The sequence below is a fragment of the Camelus bactrianus genome, chromosome 16, assembly GCF_048773025.1.
Source record: "Camelus bactrianus isolate YW-2024 breed Bactrian camel chromosome 16, ASM4877302v1, whole genome shotgun sequence".
In the NCBI taxonomy this organism is placed as follows: Eukaryota; Metazoa; Chordata; class Mammalia; order Artiodactyla; family Camelidae; genus Camelus; species Camelus bactrianus.
Window position 1 is genome coordinate 41,234,067 of NC_133554.1, and position 24,065 is coordinate 41,258,131.

Here is a 24,065-nt window from a genome sequence, read left to right on the forward strand (position 1 = left end):
ACTTACAGCAGATCACAGCTCAGACTGGCCTCAAGTGCTCCGTGGCCGCACGTGGCTAACGGCTGTTGTAAAGGATGGAGTGGTTGTAGAGACTGCTGTCACAGAATGTGCCGCGTTGTACTGGAAGGATCTGGGATCTTTTCTCATATCAGCCTCTGTTATCAGCCAGTAAGCTTCTGGAGGGTGGGCACTGAGTCTTCACCATCTTTGTACTCCTTCTCTGCCGAGTACCTAGTGGGTGCTTTGAGTACAGGTCCTCAATTTATGGTTGAAAGGACTGAACTCTGACTGTTGACACACTCTTCCTTACACAAAGCTGAACCTGGTCCATTGGAAAGTTCTACCCAGAGGCTCTAGCTCTGCTCCCTGGAGCCTCACATGAGGTGAGGTTCCCCTAAACTTTCTTTTCCTCTAAATAGCCCAGCGCACTCTTCTTTCTTTTCTGAATGACCACTAGGCTTTTGATCAGGACTCACAGGTGCTGAGAAAATGTTTTGGTACATTTTCTAATTATTTCCCACGTCAGTGTTTTAGTCTCACAACTGCACTGCAGTCCTTAAACACCTCCAGGTGAGCAGGGCCTCAGTGCTCTCCTCACAGGTGACTTCTGCGGTGCCCAGGTGGGTGCCAGGCACACGCTCAGCCACCTCTCAGGACTAATGTTTACAGTCCATCTCCTTTCTTCCTCGGGTCAAGTATTTCCCAACGGCCTTTTCTGATCTTCAGAAATCAGCATTTCAGGGCTGAAGAAACCCACAGACATTCCAGTTCCATCCCTTCATTTTTCGGCTATGAGCAATGTCTTGCCCCCAATCCCAGTTAGTCCCAGAGCCAAGCACCAGGAAAAACCTAGAGCCCCAGTTCTGGGCCAGTGTTTTCTCCACTCCAGCCTGCCTCCTGGGCCTCACCTTGCGAGACTCTTTCTCAGTCCCAGTTCCCACCCAGGCTGGTCACGCTACCCTCTTGGGTGGGAGGGCCAGGGCGCTGAAGGAAGGTCTGGTGGAGGAGTCGAGTGTGTGAATGTGTGCGTCTTAGGGGTGCGAGGTGGAAGGGCAGCAGTGGGTTAAAGTTAACCCTGGACAATGATGCAATCACAGAATCCAAATTGAGTGCAGGGCGCTTTAAGAAAGGAGTAGCTGTAATCCGAAGCCAGCTGGACGCTGGATTGGGAGGCAGCAGAAAAAGCTCTGGTGCTTGCAGAGTCCCCTCAGTGTGCAGACCTAGGCTGGGCGAGTTGCTGCAGCGCACCCACAGGTAAAGCAGCTCCGTTCTGCTCTGGCGCGTGTGTCAGGAGGAGATGGGAGAGGCTCCCCTGGGCTAGGGGGTACTGGGGTAAGGCAGGAGGACTCCAGGGAGCAGAGAAGAGGGGTGCAAGGCAGAGGAGGTGGGGAGACAGCAGTTCCTGCAGCTCGGGCACCAGGGTAAGCAGGTGAAAAGGGCAGAGGGAGTTGAGGGTCAGGAGGCTAGACTCAATTAACCCCACACCCCACTGTACCATGAGAAGAGGCTGGAAAGACTCTAGAATGAAGCGGGTGGGAAACAGCACAGTAGAGTGGCGATGGGGAGAAGCAGAGAGCTCTCGGGTCAGGTCTGGGCAGCACCTCAGGGGAGCTCTGCAGCCCTGAGGAAGGGAGGCTGTCCCGGAGCTGTGCCTCCACTGGGGCAGCCAGGGAAGCAGCCTGTCCTGCATCCCAGCCTTGGCTTGGGCTCAGCTCCCTGCTGCCTTTTCAAAATCAGCTGGTGTTGATTTCAAAGGTAACTTCCCAACAATGCCAAGCAGCTGGCACTGTTGGAGGGTGGGATGGAGGGCAGCTGGGTCCTTCTATCCAGTGCCCAACCTTTTTCTTTGGCCAAATTAGCTGCTGGTAAAAGCTGGGAGACCAATGGGGTTTTGGCCCCTGGCAAACAATGACTACTATTTAGCCCAGTGAGTGAATGGGATCTGGGGGCTCAGCTGCCAGTGCTGGAGAGAACGCCTGCCCCGCACTCTAACCACTCGCTAGGACAAGCCACAGGGTCTGGGCCAAAGAAAAGCTTCAGGCTTCCTGGAAACCCCATCATTGTCTGGCCTATGCTGGTCCCCCAGGAGTTCAGCCCCCAGGCTGAGGGTGGGAGGAGAAATGGGCCAGGGAGTTCTGTTCCTAAGGCTAGTCTTTCTGGGGTATGGGGAGGTGAAACTCATGGGCACCCTGGCCCGACTCATTCAGGGTTCAAGACTTCAGAAATCAAGTTGTCTGGGGACTGGTGGGGTCACCACGGTGGGGTGGGCCTGAAGGGGACCGCTTGGAATCTTCCTTGCAGAGCCAGGGGAGAGGGTGGTGCCCTGCCCTGCACTGCCCATGAGGTCCACTGCCATGTGCTTAAAGGCTGCTGTGGTTCTTGGGGGAGGAGGAGGGATGGTGTTTGTCTCACAACTGGGTTTAATCTGAAACACATGTACTGGCTCAAATTTATCCTCCCAGCTTGAAGGCAAGATCACAAAATCCCAGTTCCTTGTGTCTCGATTCGCGCAATGTGGCAGAACGTAAGGCTGAGTTTGGCCCAACTGGGAAGATAGCTACCTCCTCCCCTCCCCTCCCCCACCCGGCAGGACAGGAGTCTGGCTTGGATACTGCCCTTTGGACACGATGGCATCACTGTCCCTGTGCTCCTGGCCAGGCGCTGGCTGCCTGGCCCAGCCCACAGGACAATCATCTTGGACAGGCAGTGAGTGTGCTCAGAGGGGCCCCCAAGCAGGCCCTTACTCTACTCTCTCACTACCTTTGCAGGGGGCTTTCAACAATCTCTCTGCTTCCCTCATCCCCAGGGCTTGAGGTGGAGGATTCAAAGAAGTGCCATTAATACTATGCATCTCATCTCGGAGACTGCCTCTGGGCCAGCTGTGGACCCATGTGCCTTTCCCTCCCAGGGCCCCTCACCTCTCTTTCAGTGCTCAGCCCATCTGCGTGGTGTCAGTGATCACATGACCTGGGGTCTGGGCTCAGACTCTGAAGGGATTCCTACAGAGAAGGTCCCACTTTCAAGTGCATTTGAACTTGGTTTCCTTAAACACTTTGCCAGGATGACACCTCCCCATCTCCTCCCTCCTATCTCAATTCCCTACACTGGCCCAGGGGACCAGAGCTAACAGCTTTTCCTCTAGCCTTACTGCCCATGCACCTCACTGTATTTCCTGTCTCCACTGAACCAGTCAGCTGAGGCTCAGACAAGGAAAGCTCCTGCCAGCTCTGGGTGGGGCTGGCCGGATGGAGAGAGCAGCTGTGAGCCTGGATGGTGTTAAGGTCTCTATCTTGCACTGCAGAAAGCTTTTCCTGTTGTCTCAATGGAAGATTTCTCCCTGAGCGGCAGGAGCAGCCATGTGGAAGAGCAGCTGGCTGAGAACACGGGGGACCATGACACTCACTCAGAGACACGAGCTTGAGATCAGGGCTTAGAGACAAAGCCGGGCTGGCTCCCACCGGCCGTCCAGTTGTAAGCCCAGCAAACTCAAAGGCCATATTTTCTTTTGTTGCCTTTCATGGTTTACAATGTTGTCCGGTGGATTTTCACACTTAATTTTAAGGACTTTGGCCAAACATCACACACTGCACTCTTAACTTTCCTATTTGTTCTGAGAAGTCAGAAAAGTGTGTGTGTGTGTGCGTGTGCGTGTGTTGCAGAGGAGGTGAGGGGCAGGGAAGACAGATTACAAATTCTTGACTCAGCAATATGGGTGGAGGAAAAGCATGGACCAGCCAGAGGTCCTGAGTGCTGAGAACATGCCCACTTTCTAGGCCTCTCAGAAAATCTTATCTATGAGGCCCCCAGCTGCCTTCATCCCCTCCCAGCCCCACATCCTGATGCCAGGGGTGAGCTTTTAGATGCAGTGAATGCAGGGGGAAGGGATGGTGGAGCCCTGGATCCAGAGTTCCTTTTTCCCTTGTGGTCCAGGGATCAGACCAAAGTCTGGTCAGAAGAGGCCACTGCTTGGTAAGTGAAGGGACTTGGGCACTCTTGCTAAGAAGTGGGATTATTTAACCTGAAGGAAAGAATTCTTGGGGGTGTCAAAGCTATTTCCAACCTGGTCGGGAGAAAAGGACCTGGCTCCCCACGGGAAAAGGGGGGGCCCTGGGATTCCAGGAGTAGGGAGACACATTTTGGCTCAGGGACCATTGGAGAGCTCACATGTCCCTGGCACTGCTAAGTACTATTAAGACATCATCTAATTTAATCCTCATCACAATAGGTAAGACCTATTTGATTTCCATTTTATAAGAGAATACATTGTGATTTAGAGAGCTATTAAGACACAGAATTGAGATTTGAACCCAGACTCTCTGACTCTACACCCAGCAACCCAGCACTCCTCTAACCACGAAAGTAAAAGCTTTTGACACAGAACTGTCCAAGAAGGGAACAAGTCCATTATGAGGCCACAGGTGCCAGGCCAGAGGAATCCAAGGAGAGTCTGAGGACTTCTTGGGGGAGCAGCAGGGGCTGTACCCGATGCCTCCACTCTCGAGATTCTGTGATTCTACATGAGACCTAGGTTCCGCCCCCATGCTGTGACTAGACATTGCCCCAAATCCTGTATAAATGAGCTGGTCAGGTGCCTGCAGGGAAAAGCCTCAGTGTACCTTTGTGCTAGACCATGTCCACAAAAAGGAACCCACCGCTGGGTCTTCACTGCCCTGGAGGTTTAGGCTCGAAGGTGGGTCTCCTGATACTGACACTGGAATGAAAGCACAAGCTTACCATAGGACTGTGGACTGTGAGGTGGGGGGTGGGGAGGAGCTGTGAGGGAAGGATCAGGAAGCTGAGGGTCCACTTCCAGCCTGCGGAAGCTGGAGGGAAGGTGTTTAGTTCTGCCAAGGCCCTCTCCCTGCCCAGGGTGGCCGTGCGGTACAGGGTGGTGGGTGAGGGAAGCAGCCTGCCTCCTCTTACTTTCTTGCAGACCCCAGGATGCAGGCCCTCGTGCTACTCCTCTGGACTGGAGCCCTCCTCGGTTACAGCAGCTGCCAGAACACTGGCCCGGAGGTTAGTTGGGGGTGGGATGTGGTGAGGGTCTGGGATGGGGGAGCCAGCAATCCCAAGCCCTCCTCAGCAGACAGTGTGGGAGACAGGACGGCACCAAGGTTCCAGCCAGGCTCTGGTCTTTCCATCCAGACATGGCCTTGGTTTTTCCATCAGCAAAATAGAAAGTGACTCGCCCTGTCTTTTGGAGAACAGAGTGGGGACGAAAGTAAGACCAAACAGAGTGAAAGGCAAAAGCACTCTAACAGGCCCAGCGCTATCCCTTCAGTGAAGACCTTTTCTCATTACCTATGGGTCTTACTGAGTGGGTGGTGGTCTTGGATATTTGTTCCAACACTGACCAGGATGCAGCTGGGATGTAAGAGCATGGAAAGGCCTCTTTCCTGTCCAGAGAGAGCACAGTCGGTTGCAAAGGCAGATGCTGAGAAGCCTATCTATGTGACAGCAGGGGGTGTGTGTGACTGTCACATGAGGGGCCAGGGCAGGTGGGGTATACTGGCTGGAGCCCTGGACTCTGTCATGAGTTCGAGTCTGAATTCTGGCTCTGTCATTAATTGTTTTCTTGTCTATAAACTGGGATTAAAAACACCCATCCATACAGGGCCATTGTGGACAATCACTTATTTTTTATCTACTGAACATTTACTCTGTGGGTGCTGGGGATAAGAAGAAATATAAAAGACTCACTTCTAGCCTTCAAGGAACTCAGTCTTTTGAGATATCTTTTGAGTCTTTAGGGGTATCAACTACATCAACTAGTATGAAATGAAGTAACTCAAATGAAAAGAACTAAGACAGAGCCTGACACATAGTAGGTGGTTAATATGTATGTAAATGGTAGTTGACTCTGAAAAAAAGATCAGAAAACCAAAAGATGCCTTCAGATTGGGGTGATCAGGGAAAGCCTGAGGTAGAGGAGGTGACAACTGATCAGGGCCATGAAAACAGGGAAAGTTTGATAGGAGGGTCCAGGTGGAGACCTGGGAGCAATAAGCAAGAGTGAGCAGATGAGGAGTATGTCTGTCTTGAGAATGGAGTTTCTTGGGAAGGGAGACTTCTCTCCCTTTTTTTTTTTTTAACGTGTGTCCTAGGCTTGAGGCTCACAGGTCACTGCACAGCTAACCTCTCTTCTGGGTTGCCTTTCCCCAGCAGAGAGCCCCTGTGTGAGCAGGAGCACAGACTCATCCTAAGGACAGGCTAAACACAACCATCCTCAGGCAGGACGGCCCTCAGGGACCAGAAGGACAATTCCATGCAAACTGGTGTGGAGACCAGTCATCCACAGCTCTCACTGCACTGGTCCTTGTACTTGCACGCAGGGCTCCCCGGACCCCGACACCACGGTGGTGCCAGTGGAGGAGGACGATCCCTTCTTCAAGGTCCCTCTGAACAAGCTGGCAGCGGCCGTCTCCAACTTTGGCTACGACCTCTACCGCGTGAAGTCCAGCGAGAGCCCCGCTGCCAATGTGCTCCTGTCTCCGCTCAGCGTGGCCACGGCGCTCTCCGCCCTTTCGCTCGGTGAGTCCCGTGATGCAGAAAGCTCTGGATCCTAGAGCTGCCGTCACGCCTCTGCACATACCTGACTCTCAGCCCCGGAGACACTTCACTCAGGAAGGGGGAAGAGGTCTGAGACACTGGCCCCGCTGTGGCGGGGGGGGAGGGGCCTCTGCAAATGGAACACGGGGCCAAGCACTGCTGACATGGGTGTGTGGCCGCGGAACCACTTACTCCTTAAATGAGCTTCTACTATGTGCCAGCCTTGTTGGTTCGGCTAGGTTCTGGGGATGTAACTGCACACAAGTAGGCAGGGTCTCTGCCCTCACTCAGGTCACACAGCTGCGTTCACGGGGGAAACTACAGAACAGTAAATGCTGTGTAAATCTGGTAAATCTGGTAAATGCTGTGATGCAGGAAGCCCAGGGACTTGCACCCCTCACTCCCACCCGTATCTCTCTCTAGGCAGGATGCCTTTAGCCTACTTATTCCATTGCCTTCAAATTCCTTGCCCACCTAGAGTCTCCAGTACCAGCAGACAAAAGACTCAGAGTCCAGTGTCCCTGCCCTGCCCTGGGAGCTGGCCTGATTTGGGCCCCAGAGGCTCACTTGCTCGTCCCCTGGCAGGAGCGGAACAGCGGACGGAATCCAGCATTCACCGCTCTCTCTACTATGACCTGATCACCAACCCAGACATCCACGGAACCTACAAGGAACTCCTTGCCTCTGTCACTACCCCCGAGAAAAACCTCAAGAGTGCTTCCCGTATCATCTTCGAGAGGAGTGAGTCGCCTTGCCAGCCAAGGCTGCCTGAGGCACGGGGGACTCAGTGCTGCACATGGGGGTTTCCTTTACATGTTAGATCACGTCTGTCCGGGCCAGGCACTGGGGGGCAGGAAGGGGCCCTGTGAGCCCAGAGAGGATTGGAAAGAGGAAGTGGTCTGAGGGAGACAGTGGGAGGGTCAGGGGAGGGCAGTAATGTGAAGAGAAACAGCAATGAGTGAAATGTGTTGTTCCCTGTCCAGCGCCTGGGGAAGCTGGCACGGAGTCTGGGTGAGTACCGGAAAGATGCCAGGCAGGAAGTCAGGGCCTGCTGAGGGGTCAACCAGAATCTCAGCCTGGCATGCTCTCGGACAGGAGGCTGGTTTAGCTCTCAGAGCACACTGAAACCTCTGTTCCGTGTCTTCGCAGAGCTGCGGATAAAAGCCAACTTCGTTGCACCCCTGGAAAAGTCGTATGGGACCAGGCCCAGAATCCTGACCGGCAACTCTCGCTTGGACCTTCAGGAGATTAACAACTGGGTGCAGGCCCAGATGAAAGGGAAAATCGCTAGGTCCACAAGGGAAATACCCAGTGGAATCAGCATTCTCCTCCTTGGTGTGGCTTACTTCAAGGGTGAGGGCTTCTCCACTTCTTTTTTGGCCAAAGGTGGATGGTGGGTGTCAGATGGGGCTGGAAAAGCAGGGAGTCACAGGAGGCAGAGGAGGACCCAGGAAAGGCACCTGCCTGAGGGCCGTCTGCTTGTCACCAAACCCAAGGCAAACACTGGGTATACAGGACTTGAATAAAACCAACAGTCAAAACAACAAGTAGGCACTGGGTAAGTGCCTACAAAGTGTAAGGGGCTGTAGAGAAAGACTAGCACAGATAAGGGAGCACTCCCACCCGTGTGCCTGTTGGGGGCGGGCACTGATAGGTTTCTGGCTGGAAACCCTGACGAGGGTCAAGGCCCCACCCCGTGTGTACCGGCTAGAGAGCCTGCACAAACTTATAGCCTTTCTAGGCCTGTTTCTCGCCTCTAACTCGGGGATGACACACTGACCTCAGGTTCACCTGCGTCGCCTCCCATCTGCACACGGACCCGAGCACTGTGCCTAGAACACAGCAGGTACTCGATCAAACCATTGTCAGTTCTCTTAACACCATTCTTCTAGGCTGTGGTCATGTGCCCAAGACTATCCCATTGCCCAGTGTGAGGCCAGCCCTGCTCCTATAGGCCTTGGGTGGGATTTTGGGCAACCTCCCATTAAAATGCTTTATAACTGTCTATCAGGCAGCTGAGAGTGGACCCCTAAACTCCTACAGAAAAGCCCTATCTGAAGCACTGATCAGTTATAGATCAGAATGTTAACGGCCACGTCAAACTATGAGAGCTCGGTCATCACCTCGCTGTGTGAGCACTGGCAAGTCACTTCCCTTCTCTGGGCTTCTGTGCCTTTTAGCTATGAGAAGGTTGATGACACGATGTTGAGGTCCCTTCCAGCCCTGGACTCCTTGGATTCTGTTTTGTGGACACATCACTGTAGAATTGTACACCAGTTTACCTTTCTCCTAGGCTACACAGGACTTGAATAAAATTAACAGTCAAAGAAATAAAATCAACCTAATTCTTTCTGAGTTTACATATGGAAGGTATGCAGGGCCCTAGAAATACTGTTGTCCAGACTGCATATTCTGAGACAGAGCTATTCCTGATGTGTCAGGGCCTCTGACGACTGAGATTTCTTTAGCCACACAATTTTCAGCAATATGCTTCGGTCTCAGCACAGTCCCAATGCCTTTCTGGCCTCCTGGGGCTCAGGGCACTTCATTTGTTTCATTTCAGGGCAGTGGGTAACAAAGTTTGACTCCAGAAAGACCTCCCTTGAGGATTTCCACTTGGATGAGGAGAGGACCGTGAAAGTCCCCATGATGTCAGACCCTAAGGCCATTTTACGATACGGCTTGGATTCTGACCTCAACTGCAAGGTCTGTAGGGGCAGTGTGAGTGGTGGGTAGGGGGACAGGCAGAACGATGTAATTGAAATAGAATGACAGCTGTCTAAATTTTACCTGCTATGTGACCTTCAGCAAGTTAACAGCTTCTCTGAGACTTTCTTCTTAAAATGAAGGGGTGTAGTTATTGAAACTTATCCTCTTAGGGTTTGCTGTAAGGGTTAATAAGGTAATGTGAATTGGGCACTCGGATGCTGGTGTTTTCTAGTCTTTTCTTTCCTTTTTCTTTCTTTTTTTGGGAGAACTTGTATTTCTAGAATTCAAAGCCAACCTTGCAAAAACTGTCACAAACTCCAAATTTCTGGCATTCTAACTCTTTCACATATACTTGACATTTGAAAACTCAAAAGTCAGTAGTTCTTAACCTTCTTCCCTGGGTATCTGACAAAACACCTGAAGCACTGAGAGAAATGCCACTTAAGCATTTCTGTAGATGGTTTCAGGGGCTGCTGGGGCCCCTGTTGCCATCTGTCCTATGGAGGTTGAGGACCTCTGCTCTAAGGACCACACTGTGTTGCTGCTTCTCTGTTGCTGTGCCCAATGCCCCCATTTCTAGTCCAGGGCCCTGTACGTAACAGATGATCAGCAACCCGGCAGACAAATCTTGGGAGAAAACATAGACCTGGAATTCAAGTCTAGCTCTTTAGAACCAAGGGAGAAAATTCTTTCAGCAGATAACTTCAGTTGGAATTAGGCCAAGGCAAGAAAAGACGGCCTCCTTTCTGAAGAAACAGCAGGAGACATCTTGCTGCCAGAAAGCAACAGCTTGGAGGGACAAGATTACCCAGTTACACAGATGAGGGGCGGGGGAAAGCATGGCAGGGCCTGGGCACTGGGGAGGAGAAGGGGTGGGTGTCTATCCCTAGGCTCCTGGGCTCCAAAGGACTAACCCATGTGCTTCCTCCCCCATTTCAGATTGCCCAGCTGCCCTTGACCGGAAGCATAAGTGTCATCTTCTTCCTTCCTCTGAAAGTGACCCAGAACTTGACCATGATAGAAGAGAGCCTCACCTCTGAGTTCATTCATGACATAGACCGAGAACTGAAGACTGTCCAAGCGGTCCTGACCATCCCCAAGCTGAAGCTGAGTTATGAAGGAGAACTCACAAAGTCCGTGCAGGAGCTGAGTACGTCTGCAAGATCTTTTTGCTCTTGGGGTGGGGGTGGGGTTGAGTCTTCGAGCCTTCCACCTTGCTGAGCCTTGTAGGGAAGCCATGGATGATTCCTTAATTCTGATAATTCTAACAGTGCTGGAGGGGAAGATGGAACTGCCTTATCAGACTCATTCCTCAGCCCCAGGAGCATACATCCTATAACAGGAACTCAGAACACTGTCTCTCAAGATAGTTTGGCCTGGTTTCTAATCTTAACCTCACTTGCTGTGTGCTCTTGGGCAAGTCGCTTAACCCTTAACCAGCCCAGAGCTCTAAGTACCTCACAGAAGGTCAAAGGTGGTGTTCCACTTCCAGCTTGCTTGCCTTCTTAAGAATCAGGATTGTATTCTCCCTTGGGGTGTTGATGAGGCAAGGTTTTAATGGAAATTTCTCTCAATCTCTGCAGAGCTACAATCCTTGTTTGATTCACCAGACTTTAGTAAGATCACGGGCAAACCTATCAAACTTACTCATGTGGAACATCGCACCGGCTTCGAGTGGAATGAAGATGGGGCGGGGACCACCTCCAGCCCAGGGCTCCAGTCTGCCCGCCTCACCTTCTCCCTGGACTATCACCTTAACCAACCTTTCATCTTTGTACTGAGGGACACAGACACAGGGGCCCTTCTCTTCATAGGCAAAATTCTGGACCCCAGGAGCACTTAATGCTTCACTTTAATGTTCAAATACCCTAGAAGAAGGAAAACTTGAGGGGGATGGCAGGTTATACATTACATGAAGGCTGCCCCTAAGTTTCAATGTATACTTTGCAATAAAAGTGCTTTATCCTTAACTTTTGTTACCCTGTTTCTCCTCCTGTTTTGAGTTACATTAAGTTTACTATGAAGATAAATAACCCTTTAGGAATTCGCTGGTCCTATACTTATAGCCTGGGTCTATCTAATCTCTGCACAAAGTCACCATGTATAAGAACTTAGTTATCTACGTTGTATAATATTGGAACTGATTTTTTTTGCTCTGTGGGTGTTTACATACTAGGACCACTAATCTACCCCGCTCCCAAGGGATTTTCTGCCCTCACAGTCAGTGGAGCATGCTCTTAAATACACCAGACTTTAGGTTTTAATGCAAGCACAGATATCCCCAGTCAAGCTGATGTCACCTGACACAGGATAACATGTGGACAGATAAGGGAGGAAATCTGTAACTTCAGGAAATAATTATTTTGTAAAACATTTAAAGAAAGTTCTCAAGTCGACATAAAACGAGGTCTGATACGTAAAATTCTGCACATATTCTTTTTAAGGAAGTGGGCCTATTTTACAAAGTACGACAGAACCTTTTTCAGGAACATGAAACATGCCAAGTGTTCAGAACAGAACTACAGAATTGGCTGCAGGACTAAATTTTTCTTCTTGAAATTTGAGTTAGTTCTACCAAAACACCTCGCCGGCTAGTGCCCTTGCCACAGTGAGTTAGTAGAAAGGAAGATGAATGAGATTCTGCCTGCCCTTCATTCAAATGTTTGAGTGCCAACCATGTTCCAAACACTCAGCTTCCTGTAAAGCTCTTGCCAGGCAGCTTCAGGCTATTCAGTTCCTGATAATAATGTGGTGGCAACCACTGTGCACTTTTTGGGCAAGGCCAGGGTGGGCAAGTGGTCAAAGCACTGTGGGCCTGCTACTCTCCACGAATGCATCTGAACCACTTGGTCAGCAGTGGTGACAGAGCAACCAGGGTTCAGACCCAGAGCGTCTCCCAGCCTTCTGACCAGGACGGACTAACCCTAACCCTAAACATCCAGGTAGATGACAGCTATCATTCCTACCTTCTGTCTCTTAAGTTTGAAACCACAAGCAGCAATGCTCATACCCTCAGCATCTTCTGAAGTTGCTTTTCCCCCCCTTCTTAGTACTTAAGCAATCTGTATTTTCATTTGCCTGCTTGGGGAGGTCTGGTGGGGGAAAGTGGTCTCTTTTCAGGCCTGCTAATAAACAGAACTCAGAAAGGATGTGTTATAACGTCATTGTTACAAGCTTGATTTTATTAGTGTTTGGCCAAGGGTATAGAATGAAAGCCAGATAATAACGACTGGAAAAACTGGCAGAAGACAAATGGCAAGCTGCCATCCAGGGAAGAAATTGCCCAACAATAAAACGGCCTCATATTTATCTCTCTGCTCACAATTTATACTCCACCGGTTTTAACAAAGGATTCGAGGAAGCTTGATACCATAGATGAAACTGTGTCCCAGAGGTAAGGAGCCTCGCTGATTTCTTGCTTTGTAATTATTTTTCAATTACAATACAACTACTAGGAGTTTAGGTTCCCACTGGAGTGGTACAAAACATTTCATTACTAGTAGAAACCATAGGAATGTTCCAGGGAAACAGACTATCATCATTTAGTAGGGTGGCGGCTGGCCAACACCCCAGGCTAACATCCAGATGCCTGCAGAGCAGCTAAAATCCTTTTAAGGGCTTAGGCTCTCCAGATACCAGTTTTAAGTCTTTTCTGGAAACTGGGAGTTTTTACTGAAGGGTAGTTAACTATTTCAAGAAACATTCATCAGAACAGGTGAGCATCTTTCCAACTGCAATGCCTTCCAAGTCCTCCCCTCCCCTTATACATTCGGCCTGTGGCTGTCAGGCCAGTCCTGTATTTCCTGGCGACAGCTCAGCAGCAACAAAACCTCTAACTCATCCCACACGGGTGCCTTTCCTGTGGGTCAAAGTCCCCTTGGGACCTTATTCATTGGGCCCCACAGGAATGGGTGGCAAGTCCAATATGCAGGATTTCATCTTTTGCAGCTCCTGGACCTCGTTGTTCCAAGGGCCGTAGTGCACTAACAGAACCTCCTCTGCCTTTTGTATTGTGTTCAGAGCTTCGGGGATTGCAAACCTGAACCAAAGGAGGTAAGAGGAATGAATCCACTCATTCAGTCAGGCAGACATTAACTGAGGGCCTACTCATATCCTGTGAAGAATGTAAAGTAGATTGCTTTTGTCTTCAAGGATCTTACAGTCTAGAAGGGTAGATAAGACACAAACACACTGCAAGGCAGAGTCTGAGATGAAAGTTATGGAAAAAAAAAGAAAGTATTAAGCTTCCAGAATCCTGAAAAACGGGCATATCTCAAAGCACTAATCTGACATTTACGCCAAGGTTCCCTCAGAAGTCTTCATCTTAGAGAGTAGGCCTACCTGTGACCTAACTCTGCAGCCTTTTCTCTCTCCCTGACGAGTGGACTGCGTCTGTCTCGGGTATTAGTCCACCCACCACTCATAATCTTAGGACTGAGCTTTAAATGCTCTACCAACACCAGTGGACACCAGTGGCAGCTTTATCAAGGCTGGACATATTCCATCTAGAAATTCTGAAGCTAGGGCCTCCTAATGATCCCAGTTACAAAAGCAGATGAGGCACCAACTCATCAACTCTACTATTCTTTCTTTTTAACTTTTTTAAAGCAGGGTTTCTCAACCTTGACACTATTGACATGGGGTCTGGATAATTCTCAGCTGTGGGGGGGCTGTCTCGTGCATTGTTTAACAGCATCTCTGGCCGCCATGCTAAGTCATGACAATCAAAAATGTCTCTAGACATTGCCAGATGTCCTCTGGAGGGCAAAATGACTCCTAGTTGATTACAACTGCTTTAAAAGGAATAGGGCCAGGAAGAAGGAAGAGGCCTTGGAGTTGAGGGTGCTGAGAATGAGCGCTGAGGGAGGGAGGCGTGAGTAACCGCGGAGGACTGAGAGGAACCGCTACCACGGCAGGTGGGGGGCGGCGGGGCAAGTTCTCCCTGGGGAACTCCCTTCAGAGCCAAGAGCTTCCCTCTATTTCTCAGGATGAAATTCTAAAGCTTTAAGTTGGTCAGCCGAACACAAAGAAGGGATCTCTCCTTAAGAGGATATAAAGATGTTTTAACACACTTAAAAGCACCATAGGAAAAAAGGAATACAAAGAAGAGCCTAATAAAAGAACAGTACGTGGTCTGGCGAAGGGCTAGGAAGCAAGAGAAAGACTTACCCATTGAAAAAGATCTGGGCCAGTTTGAAGAGCTCGTGGCCCATCTCAATACTGGATGGCCCGTGGCAAGCCTCAACTACTCGGAGACTCTTCTGTAGATGGGCAGCTGACTTCTCCCAGTCCCCTGCAAAGAAAGGAAAATCTGGTTCCAGAAAAGAACCACAGTCAACTGTGGGTGAACATTTCCAGCTAAATGGGAGTGAGGGCAGCCTCAGTTCCATCACTAAGAGAGAACTAACCAGGCGAGGCTAAGGTTGTGACCAAACACACAAAGCAGGCTCGCTCTGTGGGGGAGGAGAGAGAGACACGTCATACCTAAGGCAGCATAGGCCCGGGCCAGGTGGTCCTCGATTTCTCCCACCATGCTGTGCTCTGAGGACAGGAAGCTCTCAGCATCATGCTGGCCTCTCAACAACAGCTGAATGGCTCGCTCTGTCAATTCAAAGGAAAGTGGCCTCATTACAGACACAAACCCAGTCCTAGAAATGAAAACCCAGCTCTTAAATTCTCTATGAGCTACGCTGAATGTGGAGACTCCACTTTGTCTTCTTGGGTTGTGACCAACCCACAATGTTTGTTTCAATAGAGCAGTTTCTCTTACGTTTTCTCTTTCCATAGAAAAAGGTGCTGGGTGAGGCCTCCCCACATTGACTCCGGGTTTCCAATTTCAATTTGAAGTGGAATGACTACATACCATTTACGGTCATTATTTCTCTTGACTCAGAAATTTAAGCTAAAGGTTGACTTTCACAAAGTAGGGTAAATAAATTCCCACAACGTCAAGCTCTAGGGCAGAGTTTTCCAGGGTAATGAGGGATTCCGTAACTCCCTTTCTGGAAAAAGCAGGATACTTATACCCACTGGGCACATGCCCCACTGCTCTTTAGAAGAAAGATGAGGCTCTGATGAGGAGAGAACAGTCTCTGTAGGAAATCAGGTCATGAGCCCCTGGAATTAAAATAAATGACACTGAACTTCTGGATACACCCAAAGATCGTGGATGTCAGAGATAACCCATTAGTCTTTAACTAACTCTCTGGTGCCTAAGAGAAAAGCTTAAATCAACTGGCCCCTTTTCAAGGACATCACGCAAACTGAGCTGGCAAGAGTTTGGTCTCTATGGCCTACATAGCCATCTTGTGGCTGGCATGGGGATAATTCAATTCAATTCTTTAATCATCACTGAGTATCCTTGAGTTCAGGATGTGATCTCAGAATGAATAAAAGGGAAGGGGCTGGAGGACAAGTAGGGAGCCAGTCTCACCTAGTTTACCATTTCTGAGAAGCTTCCGGGCCATCCCCACCTGCTGCTGAAGGTTCTGCAGCCGAGAGACCAGGTGATCCCTGCTGACTGATTCCGTACAAGATGCGGTGCCACAGCTCAGAACATCACCTCCCTGCGGAAGTCAGTTTTGTCTTTATTCCTGTAGCAGAGTCACCTAGCAACACTGCATGTGCTTATACTATAGGATTGCTCCAGAGCTTCTGACCCTATAGGGGAAGGAGACTCCTGCAATAATACACCGTGACCAAGGGCAGACTGAATTTGGTTTGAGGGCAGCAATTCTAATGAAAGCAGGAGCCGATCCCACCCTGAGGTTTAATTTTTGCAACCCAAATTTAACTGGTACAGATCACAATTTCTATCTCGATAGCCCCTGTCTTATTTCTCTTTGGGGCCGGGACTTTGGATGACAGACACATTTCTAGTGGTTATGAAAAAGCTGTAAGAAAACTGATAGGAAAAGGTGCTGGGTGAGGCATCCCCACATTTGACCTTGGATGTGCAACTACAGCTTTCCAACACAACCGGCTCTACGTTCCACTTATGGCTCCCCTAAGACACCTGCTGTTTTGCAGAGGCCAGTATCTGTGGCCTCATTAGGCAACAGCAACCTCAGCAACCTGCTTTCTCCCAAGGACCCTTTCCCACCCTCCTGAGTTACTGCCCAGGCGCTGAGGGGGGAGCACGTGGCTCAGATTGCCTGTTCCTTTGGCCCAAATGGCTAGAGGGAAACTTGGTGAGTCTGATTTTCCTCCAGCCACTGGTATCGGGTTGATGAAACGCAGTTAAGTTTTTGCTCAGACCTCTGTCAGAGCAGTGCGTGTTTTTGTCCTCCTGGACTGGGAGGATTTGAGACTGGAGCTGGCAGCCATCTGGCCAGCATAAGAGGAAAGTCTGTCTGAGGTTGGGCTAAATGATAGAAAAATGGAGCTGAGGGAGGTAGAAAGAAAAACTGGGTCCTGGTGACATTATCTGAGACTCTGGCTCATGCTGTACTTCAAATACACCTATCCTGCGGCCTTTTAGTGATTTACTTCAGCAAATAAATTCCCAGTCTCTACCTACTCCAAAACAGTTTAGGTGGTATTTTCTGCTCTTTGCAAGAGAAAGATCACTAACTCCAACCTTTCCCCGTGGTTCCTGCAGGAGGGTAATCAATGTGTGGGGAAGATGGGTGGAAGGGAAGAGAGGGCACCATTCTCAGCACCTCCAAGTCCTGATGGCTTCCTCCTAAAGATGTAAGACGTTTAGGCTGGATAACTGACCTCCAGGAGAAGCAGAGAAGAGAAGGGAGAGAGAGGTTCACCTGCAGGAGCGCTCCGCAAGCGTGACAACAGAAGGCTTCCCGCCCGGGCCCCTTCTGGGAGCTCTGCTTCTCACGTTCACAAGGCGAGCAGTTGCAGTCAAAGAAATACTGAGACTTCAGCTTCTGGTGCCTCTCAGCAACACCCATCCTGCTCTCGTGAGGCCCTGTGGAGAGACCACGCTTGGCCAATATTTAAAGCGAGAGACCATTGAGCTACTTAACAGACTTCAGATTAGAGGAGGGTCTGGCTAAATATTCATCATGTGACAGGTACCTGTCACTCAAACATTTGTGGAACTGGAAGTAGAAACTGGCTTACAATTTGTGGGGACAGGAAGAAAAAGAAGCCAAGATGTTGTTCCTAGCCCATTTTCAGAATAGGACATTTATAGGGATTAAGCAGTGAGATACAGGGTAGTTTAGACACAAGAAGGCTTAGTAAGAAGGTGTTTTTTTTTTCTGCCCCTAAGTAGGCACTGCCTCCACCAGGAAACAAACGCTGCGCAGGTGAAGGCACCTACCCTGTGGCTTGCTCACGCTAATTCACTCTGCCCTTTTCTGGGGAGAAGGGCGGACAGGAGTGAGGATGGGTGGCTCACCATAGCAGTGGAGAATCTCCTGCCCTTTTCTGATCTGCTGTGATGCCCGAATGGTGGCGCTGGTGCTAATGAAGGACACGCTGGTGTTGGGGCTGCAGGAATGGTTCAGGAGGCTGATGACAGGGAAGAGGCCTGTGGCAAGGCGTACTTGCCTGCTGTCGGTAATGAGTTTCTCTTTAGATCCTGAAAGTGAGAGAGGAAAATGGGAAAAAAGTGTCAGGATATTAGTCCTGGCCTCGCCCTCCATTCCTCAGAAGATGAGCTGGGCAATGAAGCCCGGCTGAGTCATAGCTCCACAGCCGGATCCGATATAAATCAGATGGAACATGACTCACAGCAAACTCTGGTCTCCAGGAAGCAAAGCGAATGAGCACATGAAAAGTTCTCCCAGAACCTTGGAACCTAACCACTGTGTCTCAATACCACAAAAAGCCCAAAGATTAGAATTTATAGAAAATAATAAAAAAGGAATTATCAGAAGGGAGCTTTCTAGATAGACAGTTTCATAATGTTCATGAGGACATGGAAACCAGAGTACCTGTTGAGGTTACTTCTCAAAGACTTTTCTTGTCTAAGTGCTTTTGTTTAACTGGTCTTTGGTTAGTTAATACAACAAGTAATTACTATCCTAAGCTAAACAGGCTTATCATATATTTTATTTATTTATTTAATGGAGGTACTGGGGATTGAACCCAGGACCTTATGCATACAAAGCACACACTGTACCACTGAGCTATATCCTCCACCTTCATATATTTTTAAAAATCAGTATTTCTTATGTTAACCTCTTCATTCTGCCCTTTGTCCCAACTTGATGGGAAATCAGTCTGCAGTAGTTCTCGTGGAAAAAGCTCTCTGGACCAGTTCTATTCAAGACAGTCTCATGTCCCAAACAATCTCTTCCTTGAAACACAATTAAAACCAGCAATTTAACCACGTGATTGAAAATTACGAAGGAAGGAAGAAAAAGGCCTGGAGCAGTGAGGCTATTTCTGCACCAAGACTCACGCACTTACATTCATATGTGAATTCTCTGTATTCTCTGGCAGGCCCACTTGATCTTATTTTAGCCATAGTTCTACCTGGTGTGGTTATTTAGTTTCTCAGCCCACAACAGTCCAGAAACAGAACTGATAAGAGGCAGGTTTTCTGACAATGGCAAGAAAGATGGTGACAGACTGGAGGAGGAGGCAGAAAACTTATAAAAGAATAACAGCCCTAGGGCAAACGAAAACACTAGCACTACCCGAGTTTTACTACAACTGTAATGTTTCACTTAACCAGAGGTTCTCAGACTGACGGCGTAGTTGCCCGGGTTTTTGTAATAGCCATACATATCTCAGGAGGAAGCATGGTATAGATAACCTTGAGCATGCAGAAAGGCTTAAATTGTGTTCAGTCGCCTCAATGTAAACATGAGGAAATCGTATTGCCAACAAACCTAGTTGAAATATGAGAGATACTGGTATTTTGCAGGGAACTTTCAATTTTCTGAAAAACTGATAAACTATCAGATCATTGTGGCATCACTGTATATGCCAGGAATCTCAATACACCAATCACCGAAGAAATAATGTGGTCTCGGTACAAATGAGATGAATAAAGAAAATACGAACCACTGCGTGAAAATGCTCTGGAAAGGAAAACATTAACTATAGGAATAATTTTGTCTCTCTGCAGACAACTCTATTACCTGCTGCTGTGGTGAACAGGAATAGTACAAGTAAATAAAACTCGCAGGGAATCCAAATGACTCAATTTTAGTCAACAATTCTACAAATTGTATTGAAATCTTTCATCAGAGCTTCTCCTAAATGCTTAATGATTTTAGTGTCTCCCCTACCCCGTCCAATGCCTACCTTCTGGTATATGTGCTAATGAGCAGTGAAAATGCTAACAGGTGGGGAGGGAGGGCAGCAGGAAGGAGCAGCACAGGGCATGAACAGTTTGTAGTCTGAATAACCAGCCTCTGCATAATTAAAAGTTGCCTTGCGTTCCCAACTACTGACAACTGACAATCCATATTAGAACAGCTGCTAAAATTTTCCCAGAAAAAATTTTCACAATACTGTGAATAATGTCAGCTTTGTGAATTATTTATGGATTATCTTCTAACAGAAGTAAGCCCAGGAACTGAGTTGGGTGAATATTTAATGTCAGGGTTGAATCTCTCTCTAATTATTTCTAAAAAATTAAGTATTGATTTTACAAATTATTCAATATTTTGCATTAGCCATCAGCCAGCAGAGATTGTAGAAAGTGAGAATGTTTATGTACCTTATCAACCAAATTTAATATGTGACATTTTGTGCATAAAACAAACAAACAAACAAAAAAGACTTGATTATTTTACCAGAAGTGTACCTTGCTAATATTCCTGGTACATTAAAATGAGACTCAAGTAAAGAAAACAAGATTCACTTACAGTACTTCCAGAATGTTCCTATTCTGGTAGATATTTTATAAAACAAGAAATATGTGTATATCAAGTAATCAAGGACCCACCGTGAAGGCAGATTCCTCACTTGCTGAAGAGTGAAAGCAAAGGGCAGTGAAACTGATCTGAACCTGCGCAGACCCTCATTAATCCTCGTACGCATGAATCCAGACACATCACGAATATGCCACTCCCACCGAGGTAGATCCAGACATACCAGGATCTAGAATATCATCAGTGGTCAGCTCTGTCCCTTAAAAGTACCAAAGAGAGGTTGCTGAGGGACTTTGATTAAATAGGATTTATGCAAAGATAATAACATACATTTTTATAGGTTTTTGTCAAACTCTATCCAACTTAACACTTTAATCCTTCTGTGCTACTAATGAAACAGCTGCTAATGAAATTCAATGAGAGCACTAAACTGGGAGGTGTTGGAACCCCAAAGAAATAATAAAAAAGGATAAAACAAGATTAGAAATATTAGCAGACTGAAACAAAATTAGATTGAATTCAAAAATGAAAGTGAACACTGCTGGTGGGCGTGAAACTGGTACAACTTTCCTGGAGGGCAATTTTGCTGCATTTATCAAGTGTCCTAAAAAGGTTCATGTAAAAAAAAAAATGCTCATATCATCAGAATTATCTTTACCACTTAAATAAACTAATTAAAATTACCAAAGAAATACATGGTAGTCAGAAAAAATTTAAAAACACAAAATTACAGAGAAAATAAGTCACTTATAATCCTATCAGTCAGCCATAAGATTTTGGTGCATTCTCCTGCAGTCTTCTTTCTAGCCTTTACATATGGAATCCTTAACACAATTGGCAACATGGTGCACACAGTGATTTGTGAGTTATTTCTTTTAACTTAAAAAAAAAAAAAACACCAAACCAACAAAGCAACTCTGCCAATCTGAAAGGGATAAAATGATACCTTGTCTTAATTACTAGAGAGAGGTTAGACGAGACAATCTTTATTACTTACTACTTTGATAAAGTGTTTGCTTATGTATATATTTTAACAGCTTTATTGTGATATACTTTATATACCATAAAGTTCACCTATTTTAAGTGAACTAATTCAACGAGTTTTTAGGAAATTTACATAAGTTGTGCAACCACTGCCACAATCCAGTTTTAGAACATTTTCATCACTTATACATAATTTTAAAAGTTGATTTTAAGTGTTGTATAGTTGCTTGAAATGTTGTCTCATTTTGTCACTCACGTTTCAATTTTGGTTTATGGTTTTTTTGGGGTGGGAAGTATTAAAACAACTATTACATTTGCTTACATTGTTGCACGTCAGCAATCTGAGCTCAGCTGAACATCGCTGCTGCTGGTTTTGTCTGGGATTACTCATATGATTGCAATCATCTGGCACGTGGTCTTCTGTCCTGAGGGAGCTAGCCCAGGCATGTTCACAGGCCACACCGTCATTTTACGGTGACAGTGGAAGTTGCAAAGTCTCTTAAGCTTAGACTCAAAGCTTAAGAGCTTAGTCACATGACGTCACTTCTATTGCATCCCATCCATCAAAGCAAAGTTTGGGGGCTGGCCCAGATTCAAGGGCAGGGGAAACATTCCACCACTTGATGGTAGAAAAAGCAAAAGGGGCAAACATACAGATGGGAGAAACTGTCGTGATCATTTTTGCAAATAATCTTCCCTTGAGGCCTTCATCCAATTCTCTCATTATCCATGTGAGGACGCTGAACCACACAGAGGTTCAGTAACCTGACCGACTTCATACTGAGTGTTAGTGGTTAGAGTGAGTGGAATGGGAACTCAGGTCTGCTGCCTTCCAGTCCAGTGTTTTCATTCCTTCCAGGATCTCTTTCACCTCCATTCTCTATCTTCTTTACTTTACTGATTGTAGTGTTTCTGAAACTTGGTATTTAAGTTAAATCTAGCTATCTTTGTGTGTGTGGGGGGGGTGGTAATTAGGTTTATTTATTTGTTTTTAGAGGAGGTATTGGGGATTGAACCCAGGACCTCATGCAGGCTAAGCTTGCACTCTACCACTTGAGCTACACCATCCCCCACTAAATCTAGCTATCTTTTAATTACCAAATTCAGTGTTATGTGCTTTAGACAGCTTCTTTCACCCTAAGACTATGTAAATGTTCACTTATCTTTTTCTAGATATTTTATGATTTAATTTTTCAATATTTAACTTTTTAATGATTTGAAGAAAGAATCTAATACATTTGGGGGGCTATCATGTAAGTATCACACTGTTTTTAATTATTGTTACTTAATGTGGATATGAAATCTGATAGTACCAAGCCCCTTCAGTACTCTTTAAAAACAAAAAGGCTATTCTTACCCACTTATTCAAGATGAACTTTAGAATCATTGTCAAATTTTAAGAAAAAGCCAACTGTGATTTTGTTTGAAATTGCATTCAACAGATTAGGTTAATGTGGGGAAACTGAAAAACAGTTTTCAGTCTTTCCTTCTAAGAATATGGCATGTCTCTGCATTTATCTAAACCTTTTATACTCCTTCAGATTAAAATACCCCTGCATTTCTGGAAGAAATCCTACTTGGTCATATATTATTGCTCCTTTAATAAGCTGCTGGATGTGACATAGCAACAATTTTTTTCAGGGTTTCTACATTTATATTCACAAGTGTGACTGGTCCATGGAGTTTTTATTCTTGGCTTTGTAAAATGTGTGGGGAAGGGTTCTAGGTTCCCCAATGCCCTGCAACAGGGCATTGTATTGTATAAAAATGATCTGTTCCTTGAAAGATACTTTTTCCTTTTCTTTATTTTTAAAAAATGTGGCTAATATGTTCCTTAAAAGTTTTAAAGAACTCACACGGAAAACAGTGGGTCTGGCTTGTTTTTATGGAAATATTTTGATAATTTTTTCAATTTCTTCCACAATTACTGGAATTTTGAAATATTTTCTGCCCTCTGGAAAAATTTAGGCAATTTATATTTTTCTACAAAGTTGTCTACTTAGCATTTTCAAATTCAATAATCTAAAATCAAATTAAATATTTGCTATAAATTTTAAAGTACACTTATATTATTGGCTATATCACCTTCATTGTTCCCAATTTTGTGTTTTCCCTTAGATTTGCCAAATCTTTGTCTCTATCAGGAGTCTGTAAACTGTAGCCTGTGGGCCATATCCTGCCTGCTGCCTGTTTGTGTGCATATGTGGTCTAAGAATGTGTTTTACATTTTTAAGTAGTTGAAAAAATACGTACAGAATAATTCCCATGACATGAAAAATTATAAGAAGTTCAACTTTCAGTGTCTGCAATGAAGTTTTATCGGAGCCCAGCCAGGCTGATTCGTTTGTGTACTGTCTATGGCTGCTTTCATGCTGCAAGGGCAGCTGAGTAGTTGCAAAAAGAGACCACATAGCCTGCAAAGCCCCAAATATTTACTATCTGGCCCTTTGCAGAAAAAGTTGGCCACAAACCCTGGTCTACAGGACATAAGCTTGGGTGGCTATATCTCTGAATCCTGTATTTAATTATGTTATCTTGGTTTCTAGATCCTTATCTTTAATATATTTGATCAGAGTGGTATATTAGTTTCTCACAACTATGGAGTTTTTGCCAGTTTCTCCTTGTACACTTAACCGTTTTTGTTTTATAGACACACTCTATGTTTCTAAGAGCTAAGGCTGATGATATATTTCAGAAGAGTCTCCTTTACAAAAATAAAATGCCTTCTTTGTTTTACAAGATATCTTGAGTTTTACTTTTCATTTTAGTATTAATATCCTGATTTGCTTGTGATTCCTGACATGTCTTGCCCAAACACTTTGTGTTGTGTCACCTTTATAAACAGAATATAGTTGGATTTTAATCTTTTTGACCCATTCTGAAAGATACATTTAATAGAGTTTGGTAGCCCGTTTATATTTACCATTGGAGACTCACTTTTTATCATCTTTCTATCTTTGCTGTTTTTCAAAAAACCTCCCTAGAATGAAGGGAAAGGTATACAACCCATTTTAAATTTTCTAGAATAATGTT

At 46.5% G+C, this 24,065-nt stretch overlaps 2 protein-coding genes and 1 non-coding gene across 8 annotated transcripts in view; 1 reads left to right on the plus strand and 2 right to left on the minus strand.

The window, feature by feature from the left end:
* The window catches only part of SMYD4 (SET and MYND domain containing 4), a 59,277-nt gene that overhangs the window by 15,039 nt on the left and 20,173 nt on the right, over nt 1-24,065 (minus strand). For 4 of the 6 annotated variants that reach the window (XR_006726024.2, XR_006726022.2, XR_006726023.2 and 1 more), the window contains exons 6-10: nt 17,618-17,800; nt 17,019-17,182; nt 15,692-15,824; nt 14,743-14,859; nt 14,428-14,551 (exon numbers count right to left, since the gene is read on the minus strand). Coding sequence is in view for 2 of the 6 variants with exons in the window: in XM_074343228.1 (XP_074199329.1) it covers nt 14,428-14,551; nt 14,743-14,859; nt 15,692-15,824; nt 17,019-17,182; nt 17,618-17,800 (721 nt within the window). In the remaining 4 variants the exon portion in view is untranslated. Of the gene's footprint in view, nt 1-12,407; nt 13,298-14,427; nt 14,552-14,742; nt 14,860-15,691; nt 15,825-17,018; nt 17,183-17,617; nt 17,801-24,065 lie in introns of those variants that run through there. The other 2 variants (XM_010958193.3, XR_006726025.2) reach the window with 2 other exon arrangements.
* On the plus strand, nt 1,115-11,228 carry SERPINF1 (serpin family F member 1). Its single transcript, XM_010958198.3, has 8 exons — nt 1,115-1,254; nt 4,934-5,016; nt 6,333-6,531; nt 7,135-7,290; nt 7,699-7,902; nt 9,113-9,255; nt 10,198-10,408; nt 10,842-11,228. Exons 2-8 carry the CDS (start codon nt 4,942-4,944, stop codon nt 11,099-11,101), a joined length of 1,248 nt encoding a protein of 415 aa, XP_010956500.1. The 5' UTR covers nt 1,115-1,254; nt 4,934-4,941; the 3' UTR covers nt 11,102-11,228.
* Nucleotides 18,289-18,361, minus strand: TRNAT-UGU (transfer RNA threonine (anticodon UGU)). The gene has a single exon. It is a non-coding gene; the product is annotated as a tRNA-Thr (tRNA).